Below are 22,845 nucleotides of genomic sequence, written 5' to 3'. Positions count from 1 at the left end.
CAAAAATTATGTGCTGTGTTGTGGATGCTACAATTTTTGCAAGTGCAGTGTGCAGCAAAGAGCACGGGGTGCATAATTTCTGTATACCTGTGTATTCCCCAGGGCATGATTTTTGCACACGGTGCACATGACTTGAAGAACATTCCATACACACATCATGTGCATGAATTCACCTCCTGCACCTATTTCACTAACTCAGTGTAACTCCTGGGAGTTTACCTGACATCGCAGAACTCCTGTGGTGTTTTCATCACTGGACACAAATCTCAGCTCTGTTTTCACAGTGGAGATTTCACTGTCGGATGCTCTTATAGAAGCTGCAGTGCAAACTACTGGGCAACTTTCTGGTAAAACATTTGTAGGAGCTGATGTGGTGAAGAACAGGAAATCTGCTGTGCTTTTGGTGCATTATAACAAAGAGAGTGTGGAGCCAGAGTCAGAACTCCTGGGTTCTATTCCCAGCTGTGAGAGGAGGTCTCATGGTTAGAGCAGGGAGGTGCTGGGAATTAGGACTCCTAGATTCTATCCCTAGCTCTAGAAAAGGAGTGGGATGTAGTGGTTAGAGCTGGAGGGGTCTGATAGGACTTCTGGGTTTGTCCCTCGCTCTGCTAGTGACCTTCAACAAGTAATTTTGCTACTCTGTGCCTTAGTTTTCCCAGAATGGAGAATAACACTGATTTATCCCCAGGAAGTTTGCAAAACCATTGATTGCTGTGAAGTGCTTTGTGATCCTTCAAGAGAAGGACCAAGCAACAGTACCGTGTGATAAATGCAGAACTGAATCTTGAAGGCTTGTTCTAAACACCTGCAAATTTTCCTAAATCAGGATTTAGGGGCATAAAAAGGGTGCCCAGCTCTTTGGATAGCATGGATCTGAACCAACAGCCTCGGAGACTAGCAAAAGGCCATGTCTCCCAGCAAGCAGCATCTGTCTGTCTTCTGGTGTGACTAGCGCTGCTAAATTTAGTAGGGTTGCTAAGGCACCCTGGAAACTCAGGAGGCAAAGGTCTATTTATAGAGGTGAAGCTACCATCCTGTGCTGTTTAAATGTCCTGAGTGTGTGTGTCTCCCTTTGCAAATAAATAATTGCTTTTTAAAAGTAGCTCATTTCCTGCCTGCAAGCTGCTTAGAGGCAGGTTGAGAGCAAGAGTCACTAAAGTTAAATTACAGTTTATTTTGCCTGGGATTCTGGGAACTGTAGTTTTCAAAGACGGCTCCAAAGTTTTCAGATTCCCAGGTTTCAAAGTTAAACCTGGCCCCAGCAGTCTGAGGGGCAAATGTGGATCAATTCTGTTCTGCATTTATGCTCCGTGCGATCCTGGGTGATAATGTTAACCCCATTTTATATAAGAGAAGCTGAGGCATAGAGGAGGGAAGAGACTTGCCAAAAGTCAAACAGCTAGTCACTGGCAGAGCTGGGGATAAAATCCAGGAGTCCTGACTTCCAGCCCAGCCTTGCTCTAACCACTAAATACCAATTCTTGCCTGGAGTCAGGTCTATAACCCAGGAGTCCTGAATCCCAGCTCTGCCCTATCCTGCTAGACCACAATCGCCTCCCAGAGGTGGGAATAGAAGCCAGGAATCCTGACACGCAGCCCTATGCCCGCTTCAATTGTTAGAATACAATACTACAATGAATATAATCATTGAGGGGCAGAGTGGTCCAATGGGTAGAGCTGTAGCTCAGGATATCTGGGTTCTCTAGTCCAAGGTCTGCAGACCTCTGTGTACCTCTGGTTTTTCCCCCCTCCCACCTTTTGTCTAATTGGACTGTGAGCTCTTCAGTGAAGAGAGAGGGACTGCCTCTGCTCTGCCTCTCATTGTGCATCGGTACAGCACCCAGAACCACAGGTGCCCCCTCTCAGTTGGGGTTTGTGTGGTGCCTGGCACAATGTGGGCAGGGGTGGTTGTGCTACAATAATGCAATTAAGGGCAGGAGGAGGCAAAGTAATATTGCAGTGAAACCCACCAGCTAAGAGCAGGGAAGCACATAGCCATCCTAGGCTCTGATGCTGAACTCAGGCACTGGAGCCGATTGCAGGATCGGCTCCCTGAGTTGCCATCCCAAGACACAGGCGTTTCTCGGCTCCTATCCCATGTTTGCTGCATCAGGGCCCTTTTGTTGGGGAGGAAGAGAGGGACACTGCTTGGGGGTGGGGAAGAACTACATTTCCCATCACCCCTTGCCCAGAGATGGGCGGGACTTGCAAGTGCAAAGCTCTTGTGTGTTTCAGATCAGTGCTGGCGGCGCGCAGCAATTTTGTTCACCCTCCCGCCCAAGCCAAATACCAGGTGCAGTAAATAAGGGAGAAGAATTTCTCTTGGATTCTCAGTGACCAACCAGGGAGGCTGGGCAGGGAGCCCCAGCGCGTTCCCTTCTGCTGCTACCATGCCAGGGGTTCTCATGACCCTGCCAGGCAGGAGACTGTCTGCAGCCTTAGGGCAGTTTCTGGGGTGCTGGAACAAAGGCAGGCTCCCCCGGGTTTTGGGTAGTGTCAGGAGGGGCACGTGGAGCTGCAGGGACCCAGGTGCTAGCAGCTTGCCCTGTGGCACAGTCCAGTTGGTATCAAGAGCCTTCCGGAGCTGGGCAGCTGTTCCCCCACTAGGCATGGCGGCTAAGGTGGATTTGACCACAGCCACTGACTGGAAAGAGGCAAAAAGTAAGTGTGAAGGAGTGGAGAGGGTGTATGTGTGTGTGCGTGCCATGCTGAGTTACCCCTTCCCTCTGCCCTGGTCCTCCTTTAGCTGGGCAACATACTACCATTGCAACACACCTCCACCTAGGGCTTCTTACCCTGCCTAATCCACCCCTAAGGGCATTTGTCCCTTCCCTGGGCACCATTCAGCTTTGTGGGGAGTCTGTATACTAACACTGATGTCCACCCCAGGTATGGAACAGCTGGGGGCCTGTTGCCATGTGTCTTAGATTAGTTAAAAACTGATACAGTTCTTACAACATCACTCGCCTCTGCACCCAGCCATGCAGCACAAGTAGATATCTGACAATGCCACCTCCCATCTCATCTCAATGCATTGTGGGAGATATGTGGGATCTCCTTCTGGAATTGTAGGACTGCAATGTGTGTCAATACTCCCAGCATCCCTTGCGCCATATCCCAGAACTCTCAGTTGCACCATTCCCAAATTGCTTGGAGGGAGGCAGTGCTTCCCATCCCAGGTGCTGCAGAGAGAGCAGAGCCAGTGTGTTGAAGCTGTGCGGCTGTTCCCTGTGGAGCCGGACTGCCACCACCGAACCATGGGACCAAAATGCTCTGCACCGACTGCTAGTGCCACATGCCTGGAGCTCTGCCAAGCCAGTACTGATGCCACCATGAGAGCTGCCCTTGGCACGGAGAATGTAGTGGCCTCTCCACTTGCTAGCAGTCAGTCACAGAAAGTGCAAAAAGATCCATGTTGTCCCTCTGGATTATTAATCCTCTTCATCATGGTAGTACCAGGGACCAACCAAAAACAGTTCAATGCATTGTGGGAGATTTGTGGGATCCCCTTCTGGAATTAAGAGAGAGTATCTACACCAATGAAAGAGTTATGGGTGGAGGCATAGAGTGGGCTCATATTGACTGGTGCCTCTGCTTTTCATCATTGTTCCCATTCTAAGGCTGTTTTATTACCACTAAACTCAACACCCTAGCTCTCTTCCCTGGCCCCTTTCAGTTTATAATGAGATTCAGCATCTATATAGCCTCACCCAAACCCTCAAGAGTCTTTTCAGTCCCTATCTATGGGATTATTTTCCTCAAGGCCCTTGGCACAGGATTTCCCACAGCTGTCCTAGGCTGAACCTAACACTCCAAGACTGAAAAATTGGGAGCTCTTTAAGAAGAGTTTATTAGAGGGCCAAAAGCCACGATTCCACAATCAAGAGAGATTAGAATTTTGGCCAGAAGCCCAGTCTGGTTCAGTGGCAAAGTGAAGGCAGCAATTAGAAATAAAAAAAAAGGAAAAAGGGGGTAATAGATAGCTATTGATCTAAATTAGAGGCTAGCAAATGTAGAAAAATGATAGGGGGAGCAGAAGGCATCAGGGAAAACACATGCCTAGCAGGGCCAAGGAAAATAAGGAGTTTGAGTATTTTAGGAACAAAAAAGTTTTAGCAATGGTATTGGCCAGTTATGAAATGGAGATGGTAAAATTGTTAATGATGCAGAAAAGACAGAAGTGCTCAATAAATATTTCTGTTCTGTATTTGGAAAGACGTAAGATGATGCACTTGTATCACATGAGGATGGTGAAGTACTTTTCAGTCCATTATTAACTAAGGAAGATGTTAAAAAACATCTATGAGGGTTATGTATTTTAAATCATCAGGCCCAGATAACTTGCATCAGAGAGTCCTAAAAGAGCTGCCTGAGGAGGTCTCTGGCCTGCTTGATGATAATTTTTAATAAACTTTGGAATACTGGGGACATTTCAGGAGAATGGAGGAGTGCTAATATTATGCCAATCTTCAAAAAGGGAAAATGGGATGACGCAGGTAACTGTAGGCTGGTTAGCTGGACATTAATCCCAGGCAAAATAATTGAAAAACTGATATGGGATTCAACTGATGTAAAACTAAAGGATGGGAATATAATTGTCAGTCAACATGGTGTGATGGGAAATAGATTCTGTCAAACAAATCTGATTTCTTTCTTTAGGGAGATAGTAAATTTGGTTGATAAAGGTAACTGCGTAGATGCAATACACTTAGACTTATATAAGACTTCATGCTGCACAACAGTCTGATTAAAAATAAGCCCTATATAATATCAGTAGAGCACACATTAAATGGATTAAGAACTGGTTAACTGACAGATCTTATGAAGTAATTGTCAATGGTAAATCACTGTTGACTGGAGATGTCTTAGCATGGCTGGCCCTTTAAAGGGAGTCAGGGGCAGGGCCCTGTCTAACCTGATGGTTTTTTTAATGGGCATGATCTCATCATGGCCACCTGTAGGTAATTAACTGCCAGTGTGACTGCTTGGCAGTGAATTGGCTAAGGGGCACCTGGACCAGTTAAAGGGCTACCAGAGGTCACTTGGAGGAGGGTGCTGTTAGGAAGAAGAGTTTCTAAGGGGTGGTGCTCTAGTGATACAGGGCAGAATTCCTGTGGAAGGGATCTTAACAAGGCCTGGATAGCTACAGGAGGCCCAACCTATGAGGAGCTCTGTGCTGCCTGGAGAAGAGCTGCAGTTGGCTGGCAGATCCTGGTTCTAGGGAAGGAATCACGGGTGAGTGCCTCTTGACTAAAGGGCCTGGGACTGATAAACATAGATGCAGTCTGCCTTCCTATGAAGAAGCCTGGGTGAAGGTCTTGTGTTTCTGTTAATAAATGAGACCTTCAAAAAGCCTTGCCAAGGGGAAACTAAGATAGGGTGTGTCTGTAGTTCTGCACCTGGCCACAAGAGGGTATGGGGAATGGCAGCTGCCTTATGGGACATTTTCTAGTGAAGTTCTGTAGGGATCAGTACTAGACCTGATGCTAGTCACCATGTCCATCAGTGCCCTGGAAGTAAATATAAAATTTGTGGATGACTCATAGTTTTTGGAGTTGAATGAGGAGGACAGTCCTACACAACAATCCAGATCTCTTGGTAAGATGGGCCCATCCCAACAAAGTGTGTTTTAGTACAGCCAAATGTGAGATCTATCTAGGAACAAGCTGTGCAGGCCATCCCCATAGAAGGGGGGACTGTGTCCTGGAAAAGAGGTGACTCTGAAAAGGATTTTTGGGTCATAATGGACATACAAGTCAGTGTGAGCTCCCAGATGTCTTTCAATGAAAGATGTGGCACCGTCATGCTGTTATCAAAAGGGCCAGTGTGATCCATACACGTATGAAGAGGGAAGTAGTGAGTTGGAGCAGAGAGGTGCATTTACCTCTGAATACAGCACGGGTGAGACCCATGCTGGAATAGTGCGTCCCGTTGCGGGGGGGGGGCCACGCTTCAAAGCCAATGTTGAGGAGAGGGTGCCGAAAAGAGCCACAAAAACAATTTGAGGGTGGGAGAAGATGCTTTTAGAGTGAGAGGCCTGGGGAGCTCAATCTGGTCAGCATCTCAAAAAAAAAAAAAAAAAAAGAGTGAGAGGTGACTTGATTATAGGCCTCCACTGGGAGAAAATACTGGGTACTGAAGGGCTCTTTAACCCAGTAGAGAGAGGCTGAACAAGAACCAATGCCTGGAAGTTAAAGCCAGACACATTTCAATGGGAGATGAGGCACCAGTTTTTAACAGTGTGGGTGATTGACCATAGGAACAATTCCCACGGCAAGAGATGGAGAATATATCCCTCCATGTCTCCAAATCCTGTGTGCCAGATGCTTTAGTCAAACACAAGATGTTGGGCTCAATGCAGGGGGAACTGGGTGAAATTATCTGGCTTGTGCTATGCAGGAAGTGGTGAATAATACAGAGATTATTCTAATGTCCTGATCTAAATGAGTGCCACAGCCTCTTTTGGATACCATGTGCAATACTTTTCCAAAGGAGGCTGCTGCATTGGCATTCACCCACGAGGTGGTGCAAGAAAGCCCAGTTTAAATTCACTTGATAACATTGGATTTGAACTCTGGAAGGCAGTGGGGGTCTAGCATGTTAAACAGTGGTTTCCAAACTTTTCTCTGCTGTGGCACACCTAGATACCTTTATTTATTTTGAGGCACACCACCATATAGTCTCCAAATTAACTCATGAATATTCACGAGCCAATTCAGAACTCTTCAAGTAGTTTTTCAAAAAATTCCGCAGCACGGCTGCTCAGGTCTGACGGCACACTAATGTGCTGCAGCACACCGGTTGGGAAACATCGTGTTAGAGCAAGGAGAGCTGCGAATTAGGACTGCTGAATTCTATCCCACCATTGGGAGGGGAGTGGGGTCTAATGGTTGGAGCAAGGAGAGCCAGGTGGCAGGATTTCTGTTCTTTCCAGCTCTGCTGAATTGTTGTGACCTTAACCACAAAAAATTTACCTTACTTATTATTGCTTGGAAAACATACAAGCTGCAGTGAGAGCGTTGGAAGCCGAGGGGTGGCTTTGTGTGAGTTCAGGGCTGTCTGTTATAGATCCATGGATCCTGGGGCTGGACAGGACTGCTAGCTGGGACAGTCTGCTCTCCTGCATAGTACAGGCCAGAGATCCCTCCTCCCCACAGGACTTCCTGCTGGAGCCCACACCTTTGTGACAGAGCTAGGTCTGAGCTCAGTGGAGGTGACGGGGGATCCACCTCAGGGCGCTTGCTGCAGAGGCTGATTCCCCTTCCTGGGGCAGCGCACCCCTCATTTGCAGAGGATTCCCTGCTTCAGGCTCTGCAGGCGGGGTGATTGCCCCCTCCCCCAAGCTGGCCATGTGGCGAGCGCATCGCACCACCACCTGGCCCATCTCCTGTTTTGTGGGGCCAACCCAGGCAAGGCCCCTCCCCTCCACACAGCTCTGCCCACCCTGCTCTCAGTGTTGTCATAGTGACAGGATTTCAGGTGGACTGGGGGCAGGGCAGACTGCATTGTCTGGGGAACCCCCCTCTGACTGGCTGCCTGCCCCATTTGCCCGGCTCCTGCGGTGAGCAGCCAATCGAAGTGGCTGTTGGAAGCACTCTCAGCAGCTCTGAAGCCATGCTCACAGCAGGGGAGGGGGGAGCCCCAAGTTGGGGGTGGCCAATGGCTCCCCCCTCCCCCCGCAGGGAGCAAGGGGGTTGGGAAGGGGAAAAACTGCTGGAGCTACCCCCCTTCCCCCCCCCCCGTCGGAAGGGGGGAGTGGGACTCTACTCCAGCCCCCCCAAGGCTAGGGAGAGGGGATGAAGAGCCTCAGGAGGTGCAGAGGTGGGGCTGGGCTGGGGACAGAATTAATAGAGGGTGAGGTGAGGGGGGTAGGGGTTGGCAGTTGGGGTTGAGAAGGGGTGAGAGTGGGGTGGGAGGGCTGGATGAGGGGTGGAGCTGAAGGGGCAGAATTGATGGGGAGCTGGGGGAAAGTTCTGACTTGGAGCTTGGGGGGGCAGAACTGATTGCTGGCCAGGGGTCAGGCAGGTGTGGGGAGAGCTCCTGCAGCGAGATCTAAAATCACCGTACATCATAAAGCAGGAGAGTGGGCAGCACTAATTGTCACACACACTCTGGGCATGGGCGGGGGGCGTTCAAACATCAAAACACCACAATACAATATTAAAAAAAAAATCTCATGTTTGGGGAGGTCAGATTCATGATTTTGCTCTCTTGAGTTGGGGATCTCTGGATGAAAAGCGTGACAGAAGTGCTGGGAGTGAATATAGGGGCACCTGATTCTCTTTACTGCAGTAACACTTCTGTGGGCCTTGTCCCTCCCCTGCAGCATACCTGAAAGGTCTGAATCAGAAGCAGAGACGGGAGCATTACTACACCAAGGATTTTGTCACACTGAAGGACATCGATACCTGGAAAAAAATGGCTAAAAGTGAGGCTGGGGGTTTTAAAATCCTTTTTTAGTGCATCGTAGATTTTTCATTGTGGGTCAGGATTGAGGGGCACTGACAGAGCTGGTTGGGGACCCCAGGTTTGGGATAGCAGGGGAATGTGGGTTGGGACTGAGGGGCACTTCAGTGCTCTCCCAAACCCCAGTGTGAATTGTGGGGTGGAGGGCTCCCAGTTCTGGAATCTGCTTTCCCTCTCACTTCTGATTGATCCCAGACCCATTATGCATTGGGGCATGGCACAGCCCTCCCCTTTTGATCCCAGAATCCTGGTTCTGGTGGCACAATGGTTGAAGGAGGGCATAGCTGAACTCCTGTCCTGTAGGGCATGGAGACCCCTGACCTTGGATCCTTGTCTCTAGGTGCCCGCCTGATGCAGCCTGAGGAGCCCAAGTTCCCCAAAGACAATCACCTGAACGAGAAGATCTCGCTTGTCCGTCGGGACATCACCAAACTGGAGGTGGATGCGATCGTCAATGCTGGTGAGTGGGATACAGATCCCCTCTGCTGCCCGGATGCCCTGTGCGTGTGGCACCGGCAGGTCCCCCATTGCTGCCCAGACATATCCCTGGTTGGGGTGGAGGCTCCTGGTTCATCCTGGGACTAGCAGGAACTCTGGCTGCCCTTCAGATTATGCTCTAAGCAGGGAAGGGGAGTTTCTGTGAGGTAGGGTGATGAGCTGCTGTCAGGAGCAACTGAGTGAGTGCCATTTAGCTCTGGCCTGTCTGTCCTGGAGGGCGGGGTTCTGGTCTGCCTAGAGAACATGCGGCCTGTGCCACTTCTGCACAGTTAATTCTGTTGACCCCAGAACCTATTGCTTGTGTGGGATTTAGCCCCATCCCAGATGTGCTGTTGGGTCTGTTGATCATCCCCCTAAAGAACCTGTTATGTGTATAGGGCCCAGCCCTTTTCCAGGTGTTCTATAGGGTTGGTTATTTGCCTGCCCAAAGATCATGATGCGTGTATAGGATTTAGGTTGGCTGTGCAGAGTGGTTTGATTGCCACCGGTAGCTGTTGTGGATGTGTGTGCCGGGGTTGTTCATCTCCTAGCTGCTTAGCGAATGGTCTCTGTGAGGTTGGGGCTTGGGGCTCGTTCACGTCTATCTGGGGGAAAAGTGGGTGTGGATTTATTTGAGTGTGGTGTTTTTGTTTGTTTTTTTTAAACTTTTATTCAGAGCAAAACTTCCCTGCCCTATTAGTGAAGTTGAGATGTTTCTGAATGAATTGAGGGAGGTGGGTTTCATGTAGCACTTGCCCCTTTTTGCTGCTGTTCCTCTGTGGGCGTGGCTTGTGGGGGGGTTGTAATGTTGCTGGAAATGGGGCCAGATACGACTAACCGTCCCTGAGCTTTGGGCAGTTCAAGAACTTCAATCCTGTCACCCACCGGGAAATGGGCTGAACCAAACTTGAGGTGTGGGTGGGGTGCTATCTGGATTCCATGACTGTTCTGGTAAAACTGAATACCCCTAAGTTGCATAAAAGCTGAGCGGGGTGTGGAGCAGGCTGTCTTGTTCAGCATCTTCAGGGTTAAATGAACCAGTGAGACATCACTCCCTGCTGCCCAGTCAAGGCTGCCTCAGAGCTGATGCCCACTAGAGGGGAAAGGCCTCGCGTCCCATTCCCCATCCTTTGAGCCAGCTACTCCGCCTCCCCCTAATTGGGGGCCAGATTGGAGCTGGTGGCCTCTAGAGGGGCAAGGCACTGTATCCCCATTCCTTTTCTGAGAAGCATTCTGTGACCTGGAGCTCTGTGTGGAAAACGGGAGTGAGCTGGGGTGTGTATGTGTTATGCTATATCTAAATGATATCATTGAAAGATGAGATGCTGTCAGATTCTGATTTGACCTTCTCCCCCTGTGGTCTCCAGTCTGGTGTGTGCCAGAACTGAATGATGGAGCCTTCCCCAGGGTCCCCCCCTTCCTCAGCACAGTGTCTCCATTCTTTAAGCAATTGAATCTGATCCCAGAGTTCCCCAGGAGACATGACTCCAATGCCATTTATTTCTGACATCCCGCTAAGGAGCCTGTCAACCCAGCCAGCACACACCTCTCCAAGCTGCAGGGTAGGATAAACTCTAGCCGTATGTTCCCTGTGTATGTGTTCATCATGGCAGATACTTGTGGGGAAAGGACTCTGCTTAGAGCTGGCTGCGTTCTGAGAACTGTGTCCACCATAGGAATTACCAGACTGGTCCATCCATCCCTGTATCCCTCCTCTGACAGTGGCCAGTACAAGATGTTTCAGAGGAAGATGTGAGAATCCCACTGGGGAAACATGGGGTAACCTGCTTTCCATGAACATCTGATTCTAATCCCTGCTAGAGATCAGCTTAAGCCCTGTATCATGAGGGTTTTAGCCCCCATCCAAAATATTTGTTAGGGAGCTTTTGTTACCTCTGTATGTGGCACTGATATGACAAGTACTGGAAAACTGTCAGATTCTGGGGTCCACAAATCAAGATGATGATGATAGATTGGAGAGAGTTCAGAGAAGAACCCTGAGAATGATTAAAGGATTGGAAATAGTGCCTTGTAGTGTAACACTCCAGGAGCTCTATCTATTTAGTTTACCAAAGAGAAGATTAAGGTGTTACTTGATTAGTCTATAGGAACCTATATGGGGAACAGAAGTTTGATTGTAATGGTCTCATCAATCTAGCAGACAAAGGTCCAATAAGATCCAGTGGCGGGAAGATGAAGTGAGACAAATTTTTGACTGGAAAATAAGGCACTGGTTTTTAACAGTGAGGGTAATTAACCATGGGAACAACTTCTCAAGGGGCATGGTGGAGTCTCTATCACTGGCAGTGTTGAAATCAAGATTGGCTGGTTTTTAGTAAAAGATCTGCTCACGTTCAACCAGGAATTAATTCAGGGCTGTCCTGTGAGGCCTGTGTTATACAGGAGCTCAGACAAGATGATCACAGTGGGCTCTTCTGGCCTTACAGCTATGAATCCACTGTTGCAGCTCTAGATATATTAATTATTCATATAAATGCCCAACCTCTCTTTGGATCTTGCTAAGTTTTTGATTTCAACAACATCCGGTGGCAGTGAGTTGTGAGGCTAATAATGTGTCAAGTGAACAAAGTATTTCCTTTGATCAGATTAGAATTGGCCATCCCTCATTGCAATGACTGTCCCCTGGCTCTTGTGTTGTGTGATGGAAATGGGGACACTTCTGTTCCCCATTTGCTCTAGCAAGCCCTGCAGGTTCAAAGTTATTGGAGGGCTAATTCTTACTGTGTAGCTACAGGCCCTGCCTGAAATCAGGAGGCCCTGTTGTGCTGCGTGCTATACAGACACACAATTCCATGAGGAGGTTGCAAATGAATTTTTGTTCCCTAAAAAAATGGTTGGGTTTTTTTTCCACACAAAGGTGTTTCTGGTTGAAATTATGTTTTGATAAGAACATTTCCTTCCCACTTGCTCTGGAGCTAGGACAGCATAGGTGCTGGAACTAGGCGAGCTGCCGCCCACCCTGGCTTGACGTGGTTTCCGTCATATACAGGCTTTACAGTTTGGTTCAGTGGCTCTCAGCACCCCCATTATACAAATTGTCCCAGCGCCCCTGCCTGGCAGGGGGTCCATGTTTGTAGCAGAAGCTGGGGTGCCATGGGAGGTGCACCAAGAGGAGGTGATGAAATGAGTGTGACAAGCCAGCACTATGCCTAGGGCAGCAGGGTTAGGAATGGATGTGGGAAGGGGCCAGTTTCCAGGCACAGGAAGGGCAGTTGTTTGAAGGGCAGTGGCTAAGCCAAGCTCCGAACGGCTGAGGGTGAATGAGCAGGTGTTTGGGAAGCAGGAGCACTCTCTAGGATTGGAAGGAGTGATAAATTTCTGTGCTTCAGGGACTTGCAGAGCCATTTCTTAAATGCAACCTCGGACTCTTGGCTGGAAACAGGAACACAGAGGTGGTAATGAAATGGTGGCGGCTGCAACAGCATATGGAGAAAAATCAGAAGTCCAAAATACCATCTTGCCAGCATGAAATTAAACCATCTCTACCTATAAGAGAGAACCTAAATAATAAGGGTATTATGGTAGCTTGTATGAGCCCCAAATGAGATGGGGGGGGGGTCCCCTGTCGTGCTGGGCACTGCACAGATACACAGGGAGAGACAGTTCCTGCCCTAAAGAGCTCACATTCTGAATAGACAAGGGTCAGGAGGGGAAATAGACACCATGTGAAGGGAAGGGGCTTACCCACAGCCAGTGGCAGAGCTGGGAACAAAGCCCAGATTTCCACATCTTCTTTGTCTGATTTGGCTGTTTGGGGCTTTGCCCCTGTGACTTAAATCCATTGTGGAACTGCATTAGTTAAGCCAGCGCAAGCCCTCTGAGCATTTGTATCTGCTTAACACTGCTTCATCAGTTCAGTCTGTGATGTGAGGTTAAATCGATACAAGCCAGGTTTAAATTGATGTAAGGGCATCCACATGCGACATTGCATTGGATTCACTAAATGGGTGTAAAATCACATCTCTAGTTATATTGGAGTAACTTTGTATTTAGACCCATCTGCCTCTGGGAGCAGCCGGCACAGTGGGGCCCCGCTCTCACTTGACCCTACCCTGATAGACACAACAAGCAATAACACATCTAAGATTGACGAGCTAATTCTTCCCTGAAATATTCTTTCCTCCCACCCCACGGCTGGGCAGCAGAGGGCGCCAACGTCTTAGCTTTCCAACCTGCTGCTTATTAATTTCCACCCCGATAAATCAACCTGTTTATTAGAAGAATAAAAGTCTTAACTAACAAGGGGCTTTGTCAGTGCTTCATAAATCCTGCTTCTGTGCCTCATGAAACCCATATGTGCTTAATTCATATGTAAAGTCACAGGCAGGAATATAATACCTCTCCATTAAATTCCATGCGACCTGATAATCATCATTAGCCATGAGTAATTGCCTGATCAGCACTGCACAGCAGCCAGGGAAATGCATTTCAGCTGGTAGCTCATCTGTACTCATAGGGTGTGTGTGGACGGGGGGTTCGTTTCTGGGTCTGGGGGCATGACACATTCCTTTGTAGGTCACTGCTCCAGGGCAGAGAGGACTGGTTCTGGCTTTTCCTGCATGGAATGGAGCGTTTCTGCAAGGACGCTGTTCCCCTAGAGGCTTTCAGCGCTGAGCTGGGCACTCGTAGCTCCTTGGTTGGAAATCCAAGAGGTTCCAGTTCTTTCTATGGAACAGGACAGGGGACGTCTTTGGTTGGTGCACGTTGACCCAGATCTGTTGATGACAATAGAGCGACGGCCAATTTACAGCAACTAAGGAGCTAGCCCCTCTGACTCCAGTGGAGCGATGGCCGATTTATACCAGCCAGGGATCTGGCCACAGTCCTCTGACATCTCCCTAGTTTGATCTCAAAGAACAGTACGGATATTAATAAAGCATTGCAGCCCCTTGGCCTGAGAACATGGGGCTGGCTGTCCTCTTACAGATGGAAAACATGACGGGCAAAGTGACTCACCCAAGGCCAGACAGCAAACCAGTGGCAAAGCTGCTACTAGACCCCAGAAGTCCTGACTCCGAGTCCCCTGTGTTCTGATCACTTAGCTGCCCTCTGTAGTTAAGATAATAATGAAGTGAGGCATGGTTATGACCACTCCATCATACAGAACTGGGGGACAATATATTCAGACATGGGTTGCGAACATTAGGCTCCTAAATGAATATTTGCGCACCTAGAGAATTGGCTTGCTTCCTGTAGGCCCTAATAACTGCTTAGGCTCTTGAGAGACAGGCTGGACTTGTATCTAAAGCTCTGGGCCACAATTCAAGACACCTGGGTTCAATTTGAGATTGGGTGGCCCCCCTGTGCCAGGCATCGCACAAACACACAGTGAGGCTGTCCCTGCCTCAAAGAGTTCACAGGCTAAATAGATAAAGGGTCGGGAAGACAGGGTGTCAGCTGGCTGTGGAGAGGGAAGTACTGTGACACTCTGCTGGGGTTCCCAGGACTGTGAGCCACTGTGTTATCCCTCTGAGCCTCAGCAAGTGAGAGCTTTGTTGCTGCTAAGCTGTGTGGCAGCTCTCTGACACACCAACAAACTCTACAGGGCTCAGCCAGCCCAAAGCTTGCCTAGCAGGTAACTATCAGTGAGCTTCTGAGCGCCAGGGAGCCTCTTTTCCCTGCAGCACTCAGCCCCCCTTACTGCAGCACCCACAAAACTGAATCAAGTTCACTGCTCTTCTATAGAGAGAGAGCAGCTTACCAACTACGGAGGTTTACAAAGCCTCCACTTCAGTCAGAGCACTGGGCTGGTTTATAGTACAAGCAAAACGAGTGTGTTAACAAAAGGATAAAGGTTTAAGTGACCTTGAGTATAAGGAGTAAAGACAGGAATGGTTACAAACAGAAGTAAGAATATTTATTTAAGACTTCAGTCTAACTGATCAAACTAGAGTCCTTTTTTTGAAGACGTTTTTCTCTCCAGTCTTTCTTCCAGCCCGGCTGACCAGTTTTTTAGCTAGAACCCTTCGCAGAGCTCAGACTGCTCGGTTTCTTTGTCTCCCCAGGTGAAGAATAAAATAGGGGCTCTCTCCCCCTCCTTTTATAGTCCACTAAACCTTTGAAAAGCTTCTCTCTCCTGCTGGAGTGTAGATATTACACTGTCTTCACGCTGTTAGTTTGATGCCTTTATTTACCATCTGTAAATGGACCTTCGTTGTCTATGCTTGGCGACCAGGCTGGTCAGACAAGCAAATACACACTCCTTCATCTAAGGCAGACTGGCCATTGCTTGCCAAACACATTTCAAGAACATAACTCCAGCCCATCTTTAGAACTCTCTGCACATGCATGGGTACAATGATTGTTGGGACCAGTGCGTTACCAGGTACTTTGCATGACACCTTTTGGATAAATATCATGACAACAGTGTGTGAGGTGCGTGGAGCTGGTCAGGCCAGCTGTATTTTACTATTACATACCAGGGAGCCCCTTGCCAACTGGCTTTGGGGTGTTCCCAAGATCACAGGTACAGTGGGGGGCTGGTACTTACCAGAGGACATGACACCAACCACTCTCTCCTGTTCCACGAGGTTGTCTGGGTGCAGCTTATTGCTCTGGCATTGTGACTGATGGGATGGCAGCGCTGCTCAGGTCTCGTCTCCTCCCCCCCCCCCCCCCCCCCGGTGTTATAACGAGAGGGCTGGCCAAGCCAAATTTGTGTGAGTGGCTTTACAACCTGGCACATAGGGTTGCAGCACAATTCACTCAAATTTGGCCTACTTGGCCCCCTGTTATCATGACAGAGGGCCAAACCTGAGCAACGTTGTGTTCACGGAGGTTGCAATGCCCCAAGTGGGAAGCTGAGCCCAACCAGCCTTGTGACCCTTTGATGCATTCTGGCAACCCAGTTTTGGATCATAGCCCATGGAGTGAAAAACTCTGCATTAAAGATTGTGAGGTGCCCAAATACCATGGTGATGGGAGTCATAAAAGTACCATTGATGGATAGATAAGGGCCTTTTCTCCAGTTGTCTGGCTGTGGAATTGAGTTGAACAGCAACTCCCCTAGTCTTGGCCCAGTTCTCTTAAGTAGCTGATAGTCCTTTCTCATGTTATCTCTCTAGGGCTAGATCGAGCCAGTACCAAGTCCCTCCTGTTATGAATCACTGCCTTATAATACAATGGCTGTGGGACTGTGAAGAGCAGGAGACAAACTCCGAGCAGATATTGCAATGTGAAGTGTCAGTGTAAATCGCTTTATCTGTCACTTCAACTCTGTCGCTCTCTGCTGTTTGCCATCCCTTGGGGAAATCAGTTGCCAGAGATGTGGGGATAGTGCCTGGGAGGAGCTCAAACACGCTTTGGAGAACTCATTGGCATGGGAAACTGCCCCTCTTTAGGGGAAGATCCAGCCTGAGCGGAGGCTGCTTACCTGGGTGAAGAACGGATTTTTGGGGGTTTTCTGAAAAATTGGGGTAAAAAGTGAGGGAAAAACCAGTTTTGATTGGGATGGCATTGGTTTTCTAATGACTGTGAGAGGGGTTTTAATATTAAAGGATATTTGGAAGTATTTCAACCCAAAACATGAAACTTTTTGGGTTTTTTTTTTCTTTTTTCAGAATTTTGTTCTTGGTTTTTTTTTCCCCTGCCCAAAACAACTCTGTGAAAGTGACAAGACTTTGTGGAATGTTCCATGGTGGCTGCACTTCCGTTTTTATGTATGTATTTGTGTTTATTTTTGCTGTAAAAAAGATTTGGTCAAAAATCTTCTCACAGCTCTAATGCCAAGGCAGAGCTCCAGCTTTGTGGCTTCAAAGAGAATGGCAGCAGGGGCAGCTGCACAGACCTTGGGGAAGGTTTAACTATTGTGGAGGCTACTTATCATGTTGCAGATCTCATCGTCAGCCTGCAGCAGGATTTGGCGGGACTTCATGGAAGTGAGAGGAAGAATAGTACAGTGGTTAGAGTGGTAGCTGGGGACTCTGCTTGGATCTGTGCATTAGTAATATTGAATAGTGGTGTGGTATCACCCAGGAGCCCCAGTCATAGGCCCCGCTTCCAGTGTGCTAGGTGCTGTACAGACACAGAATAAAGAGACAGTAACTATGGCAAAGAGAATCACTCGCCTAATAACTAATAACCCTATGGCATGAAATCCCACCTGGGTGCTTCTGCACAGACAGAGCCCCTACTACTCTGTTCCTATCAGCCTTTCCTTTATGTGCAGCTAATGAAGCCTTGGGACCCCTTTTTAAAGGCAGATGCCAGTGCTACAGATGGGAAAACTGGGGCAGTTGAAGAGGGGTATTCCTGAAGAGCAGGCTCAGAGCTGGCTTTATTAGTTGGGTAGTGATAGGATCCCCAATCATGGACCAAGACCCTATTTTGCTAGGTGCTGCACAGTCAGAAGAAAAAGATGGTCCCTGCCTCAAAGAGCTAGCAATCACAGGGCGTGACTGCAGCTCATGTAGACATACCTGAGCTAGCTCCAATCTAGCTAGCTCAGGTCCTGGTGCAGTGAAGCTGCAGTGCAGGGCTCAGCATGGGCTAGTGCTGAACAATACCCCTGGATCCCAGGAGGGCTGTACAGCCTCTGCTGAACCATGCTGCTGCTGCGTCATGGCTGCGGTACCTGAGCTAGCTCTGGTCCGTCTACATGAGCTGCAGTCGCACCCCCCTTACTGCATGTAGACGTAGCCTTAGCAGAAGAAAAGACACAACAGGTGGAGACAGACCGACTGACGGCGGCGCACAAGCAAGCGATGAGAGAACAATTTAGTCATGGTCTATATAAGGGCCTGCACAGGAGAGGAGATTTCTGAGAGCACAGGGGTCTGTCCTACTTCAAAGGCAGAAGCAGAGGAAGGGTGGCCCAGGGGTTAGGACAGTAGCCTGGGACTTGGGTTCAATTCCCTCCTCTGCCCCAGACTCCCTTTGTGGCTGTGGGTGAGTCTCAGCTTCCATGAATTAGGCGCCTGTATACCTTTAAAAATCTGGTCCTTAGCTCCTCTCTGCTTCAATTTCCCCATCTGTGCAAGGGGGATAACAGCGTGGCTCTGCCTTATGGCGGGGCTATGAGAATGAATGCATCCACAGGGATCCTGAGTCCTAGCACGGTGCCTTACCCACTAGCTAAGAGCTGCCGCCGTTCCTCATGCAGCTGAGCCTTTACTCACCCAAGCCAATCCATCCGTTTGAGGAGTTCCCCAGAGTGATTTCCTCTCCTGGGGTGACTGATTCTTCTTTAACTAGCCCACGTTCACACCCAGCAGCTGCTGTTAACCCAGCTCATGAGCGTCCTTTTTATAGACTCTCCCTGCCTGTCTCCTTGGAGCAATTCCTGATTCAGAAACTCACTGGGTTGCATTGAAGGAGACGTTATAAAGTGCTGGACTGATAGCTTAAGTCAGGCTCCGGCATTCAGTTTAATGGACAGCTTTTATCTCCCTTTTTATTACATAAAATCATTTAAGCGGCTCTCTGGCTTTGTGAATAAAACAACGGGGCTTTCATCTCCAACTTCCCTCGCCCTGGTCTGCTATCCCAACGTGCAAACTGAGCCAAGGTCCCAAAGCTGCTGGGCTACAACGCGCCTGCTCACGCACGCTGTCCATTGGCTCCAGGATCGTATGGCCACTTGCAGGCTAGATGGCCATGCAAAGGCACTCATGCAAAAAAGTGCAAGCAAAGCATGTAGCCCAACCAGAAGCGAATCCCGCCCTCCATGCACGCTTTCCTCACTAATCGTGTACCCCAGAGCTTGGTTTATGTGCTCATGGATTTCACGACTGGGTGATTGTGTGCTGGGGCATGCATGGAATATGGGATCTGCACATTTAAATATAGTTTTACACAGGGCTCATATTGAATGCGCTGTGTGTGCTTGCAGCGTGTCGCCAGCTAAGCATACATGGCAATTGATTTACCACGCAGAGTGCTGTGCACGCTCACTGTTTGGCCTGGCATTCTGTGAGCTGGGCAGGCATCAGGAGAACAATAGGCCTCCCGTGTTTCGCAGTTTGTGTACCCCAACTGTGCCTCTGGAAGCAACCTGCAGCCAGCAAATGTTGCATTGCCCTACATTGTCCTCAGCCAATCAGAATGATCCTGGATCCCGTTGCAGTGGTTTTGTGAATTCATTATTCTGGTCCTATGAGAATTTGTGATATTTTGTGTCCTTGTGCACTGGTGTGGGGAAGTGTCTTGTGGTTAGAGCAGAGAGGGGCTGGCAGTCAGGACGCCTGGGTTCTATTGTGGCAGGTACTGCACAGACCCTGATCAAGGTCAAGGCCTCCAGTTTGTGCCAGATGCTTCACAAACCCTTCCCGAGACTGGGGATTCAGTGTGAGAAACAGTCCCTGCCCTGAAGAGTTTAACATCTCACTATGCAAAAGGTGGATGGAAAACAGAGGCATCATGAGGGGAAGGGACCTGCCCAAGGTCAATGCCAGAGGGGAGAATAGATCCCACTCTGGTGTCTTCCTTGTTGGACCACACTGTCTGTGCTCAGACACACTTTTATAGGCAGTGTTGTCTAATAGAGCACTGGACTGAAGCTGGGGAGACCTGGGTTCTAGTCCCAGCTCCGCTGCTGGGGGAACTTGGGCAAGTCTCATCCCTGCTCTGTGCTTCTGTTTCCCCAACTGTAGAATGGGGATAATGATACTAACCTCCTTTGCAAATTGCTTTGAGATTTATTGAGTAAAAGTGCTATAGAAGAGCTAGGGATTAATAGAATTTGCTGGTGCAGTCATGGCTGAGCCGCATGTGTGAACTGGGCCTGTGATTCTCTCTGTATTTTTGCATGTGCATCTTTCCAATGACTGAAACCTTTTGCTTTTAAAAGCACACCTGGACTCACGCCACCCAAATCCCCTTCCCCCACCTCTCTCTTTGCTCCCCTATCCCTACCACAGCTCCCCTTCCTCCTCCTCTCCTCTGATGCCAGCCTCTTCCTGCTTCACAGTCCTCCCTTGCCCCTCCTTTGCAGAGTCCAGCTCCCCAAGGAATGCAGCCTGGAATCCAGTGCTGCATGTTTATCTATGACTGGGAAGGGTGGGGATGAGCTCAGGCGCCAGCCACGCACCTCAGTGCTGTTCCAGATCCCTGCATCCCCACACCCATCGAAGCGTCCGCTTCCCAGCGAGCAGTGCTCATGGCAGGGAACGCTTGCAGCTGTGGAAGAGATCACAAAGCTAACCCATAGGGGCCTCCTCACTCAGCGAGTCTAGTCCCTACTATTGCAGGCAGTCTCCTCATTTAATCTCCAATTTATCCAGCTCCATCTTCAAACTAGCTGGGTTGTCGTTCCCCCAGCCCCGGCTCCTATGGGGAGCCTGCTGCAGAACCTCCCTCCTCGGATTGGTAAATCTCCTTCTCCTCTCCAGCCTCAATTGATTCCTGGCTGGTTTCTCCACATATGTTGTTGTGCCAACGTTGTCCTTTAGTTTCAGTAGCTCTTCTCCTCCCCAGGGCTCCCCCTCTCTGACTCCCATATACTTATAGACATAACCACATCCCCTCTCAGCCTTCCTCTGGCCAGGCTAAACAGACCCCACTCTTTCAGTCTCCTGTTATAAGATGAGCTCCCTGTTTCCCTGATCAGCCTAGGAGCCCTTCTCTGCACCAGGCTGGTTTGAATTAATCTTTCCTGAAGATGGGTTACCAGAGCTGCGCACAGTGTTCCCACTAAGGTCTTTCCAGTGCCTTGTCCAGTGGCATTAATACTTTCCTGTCTCCACTGGAAATCCTTTGCCTGATACAACCTAGAACTGCATAATTCATGATGCAGACAGCTGTCTTGAATCGCTGCCTCATCAAGGCTCAGAGTGAGTGATCCCTGGACCTCCCCATTGATCAAAATACATATTTAAATATTTATTTCCCCCCAATCCTGTTAGCAAATTGGTTTCCTGCATTAGGGCAGTGGGGTTGCTAACTGCCCGCCCTTCTGTGACAGAGGTTAACTGCACAGTGGAACTCCCTCCAGCCCCCTGGCGAGGTGGGCCGCCCTTCCAGCCCAGGTGCCCCATGTACTGTGTGGGTCACAGATTTTAAGGTCAGAAGGGCCCATTATTATTATTTACATTGCAGACCAGCTGGAGTGTTAGGCACCTTACAAACATAGAACAAGACGATCCCTGGTCCCGATCCTTTACTCTGACCTTGAGAAGCCTCTAACTTGCCTTTGTCAAAAATCTGGCTGCTATAATATGCTGCTTTAAGCCAGCAGCTCTGAACTGACTCCCTGAAATGCAGGGCAATGGGGGATCAGCTTCTCTTGTTGAGGACATCGGGCAAATCCTTGAATCTCTGTGCCTCAGTTTCCCCTGGCTCCAATCGGTAGAACATGGAGAACCAGTTAACTAAAGTCTGTAAAGAACTTTGATGGGGGACGTTTGCCCTGAAAGCCCAGCCCAGGCCTGTGCTCAGCCCTAGTGAACTCACCCTTGCACGCTTGTCCAGGGTTGAGCAGCTCCCCTCCCCAGCCTCTCCTGGCTGGGCAGCCACCTGGCCTGTAAGAATATTGATGACTGTTATCTCACTGGCTTGGTGCTTCTCACCCATTGCTACAGCGCAGTCTCCCTGATCACGGATTCCGGCATTGCCCTCAAAGCATACACTGCATATTAACGTTCCTCTCGAGTCTCTTTGTATTAGCTGGCTGTCTGCAGGCTGCAAATGGCCTGTCAGATATGTGCTGGGTACTTACATGTGCAGAACCACAAGACAAAGAGAGACCTGGGGAGTTGGGCGTGGGCAGGGATGGAGATGGGACTAGAACCCAGGAGTTCCTTCCCCTCTGAGCCCACTTCTCTAATCCCAAGACCCCATTACCCTTGCAGAGCATGTGCTAGGACTTCAGGATTCAAATTTCCATTCCATTCTCTCCTTGATTTAATCCCCAAGACCCCACTCCCAGAAACAGAACACAAGTCTTGACACCCAGCTCCTCCCAGCTCTAGACCCTGCCAGAGCAAGAAAGGGAACCCAGGAGTCCTGATCTTCAGCCCCTCCCTTCTCTAACTACACCATAAGACACTTGGGGCAGAGCAGGGCATCCTTTACCAGCAGTTGTAAGGGAATCGATGGGGTTCCTTTCACTTCCCTCTGTGAAAGCTGCCCTGGGTCTGAGAGCAGCAGTGGCCCTGTCACTTCTCTCTGTTCCCTGCTCCCGGCCAGAAGAATCCCCATCAAAGTAGCCATGGGCTGGAGCCATCTTGCCAGGGAGCCGGGAGCGAGCCATCCAGACAATTCCCTGTCAGAGCCTGTTTGTCCCTGTCTTGATTATAGCCGTTGGGCTGCATTTCACATTCAGGTTCTCGCCGACATTCATCTGCGATTCCCTCTTTTCCGAGGGCTCGCCGGGGGGGAGATGCTTTTGAGTAGCTGCCAAGCAAATGGCTTAGAATTGACGGGAATCGCTCATCAGCTCAATCCTCAGTTTAGGAGCTGCCAGGGGAAATGTGCTCTGTCGAAGATGCATAGAAGAACCCTGTGAACGGAGAGGGCTCTTTGTGGATATAATGGTAGCGACTAGAGGACCCCAACTGAGATTGCGGGCCCCCTATTATATCAGGCACTGCTGACTGAGAATGGTCCTCCCCCCGGGCCCAGTGCTGCGCAGACCTTGACCTCGATCCGTCCCCCCCACAGTGTAAGGGCTGCTGCCCAGAACCGGACCAAGATTGGGGCCCCTGTTGTGCCAGGCACTGCGCAGACCCCGAATGAGATTGGGGGCCCCTCCCTCCTCATTTTGGGTGCTGTGCAGATTCCAGCTAAGATCAGGGCCCTCTTCCTGTTGAGCTGGATACTGCAAAGATCTTAGCCAAGATCATGGCTCTCATGTGTTTTTAGCTCCTTATTTCAGTCCTTCCTCTGCCTCCATCCAGATTGCAGCTGCCCCCTTTAGGGAAAGTAACTCACTGGCTGTGACCATAC

The 22,845-nt window shown here is 49.4% G+C and overlaps 1 protein-coding gene across 4 annotated transcripts in view; it reads left to right on the top strand.

The window, feature by feature from the left end:
• The first annotated feature begins 2,222 nt into the window (after positions 1 to 2,222).
• Positions 2,223 to 22,845, top strand: part of MACROD1 (mono-ADP ribosylhydrolase 1) — a 176,915-nt gene continuing 156,292 nt past the window's right edge. For 3 of the 4 annotated variants that reach the window (XM_067544021.1, XM_067544019.1, XM_067544020.1), the window contains exons 1-3: positions 2,223 to 2,661; positions 8,327 to 8,428; positions 8,807 to 8,926. In XM_067544021.1, coding sequence (XP_067400122.1) covers positions 2,391 to 2,661; positions 8,327 to 8,428; positions 8,807 to 8,926 — 493 coding nt within the window. In that variant the 5' untranslated portion in view covers positions 2,223 to 2,390. The remainder of the gene's footprint in view (positions 2,662 to 8,326; positions 8,429 to 8,806; positions 8,927 to 22,845) is intronic. The other variant, XM_067544022.1, reaches the window with a different exon arrangement.

This window comes from Emydura macquarii, unplaced genomic scaffold, assembly GCF_026122565.2.
Source record: "Emydura macquarii macquarii isolate MOO-44397 ecotype Brisbane River unplaced genomic scaffold, CSIRO-AGI_Emac_v2 contig_968, whole genome shotgun sequence".
In the NCBI taxonomy this organism is placed as follows: domain Eukaryota; kingdom Metazoa; phylum Chordata; order Testudines; family Chelidae; genus Emydura; species Emydura macquarii.
Note: the sequence above shows the minus strand (reverse complement) of the source record. Positions and strands in the feature narration are given on the sequence as shown.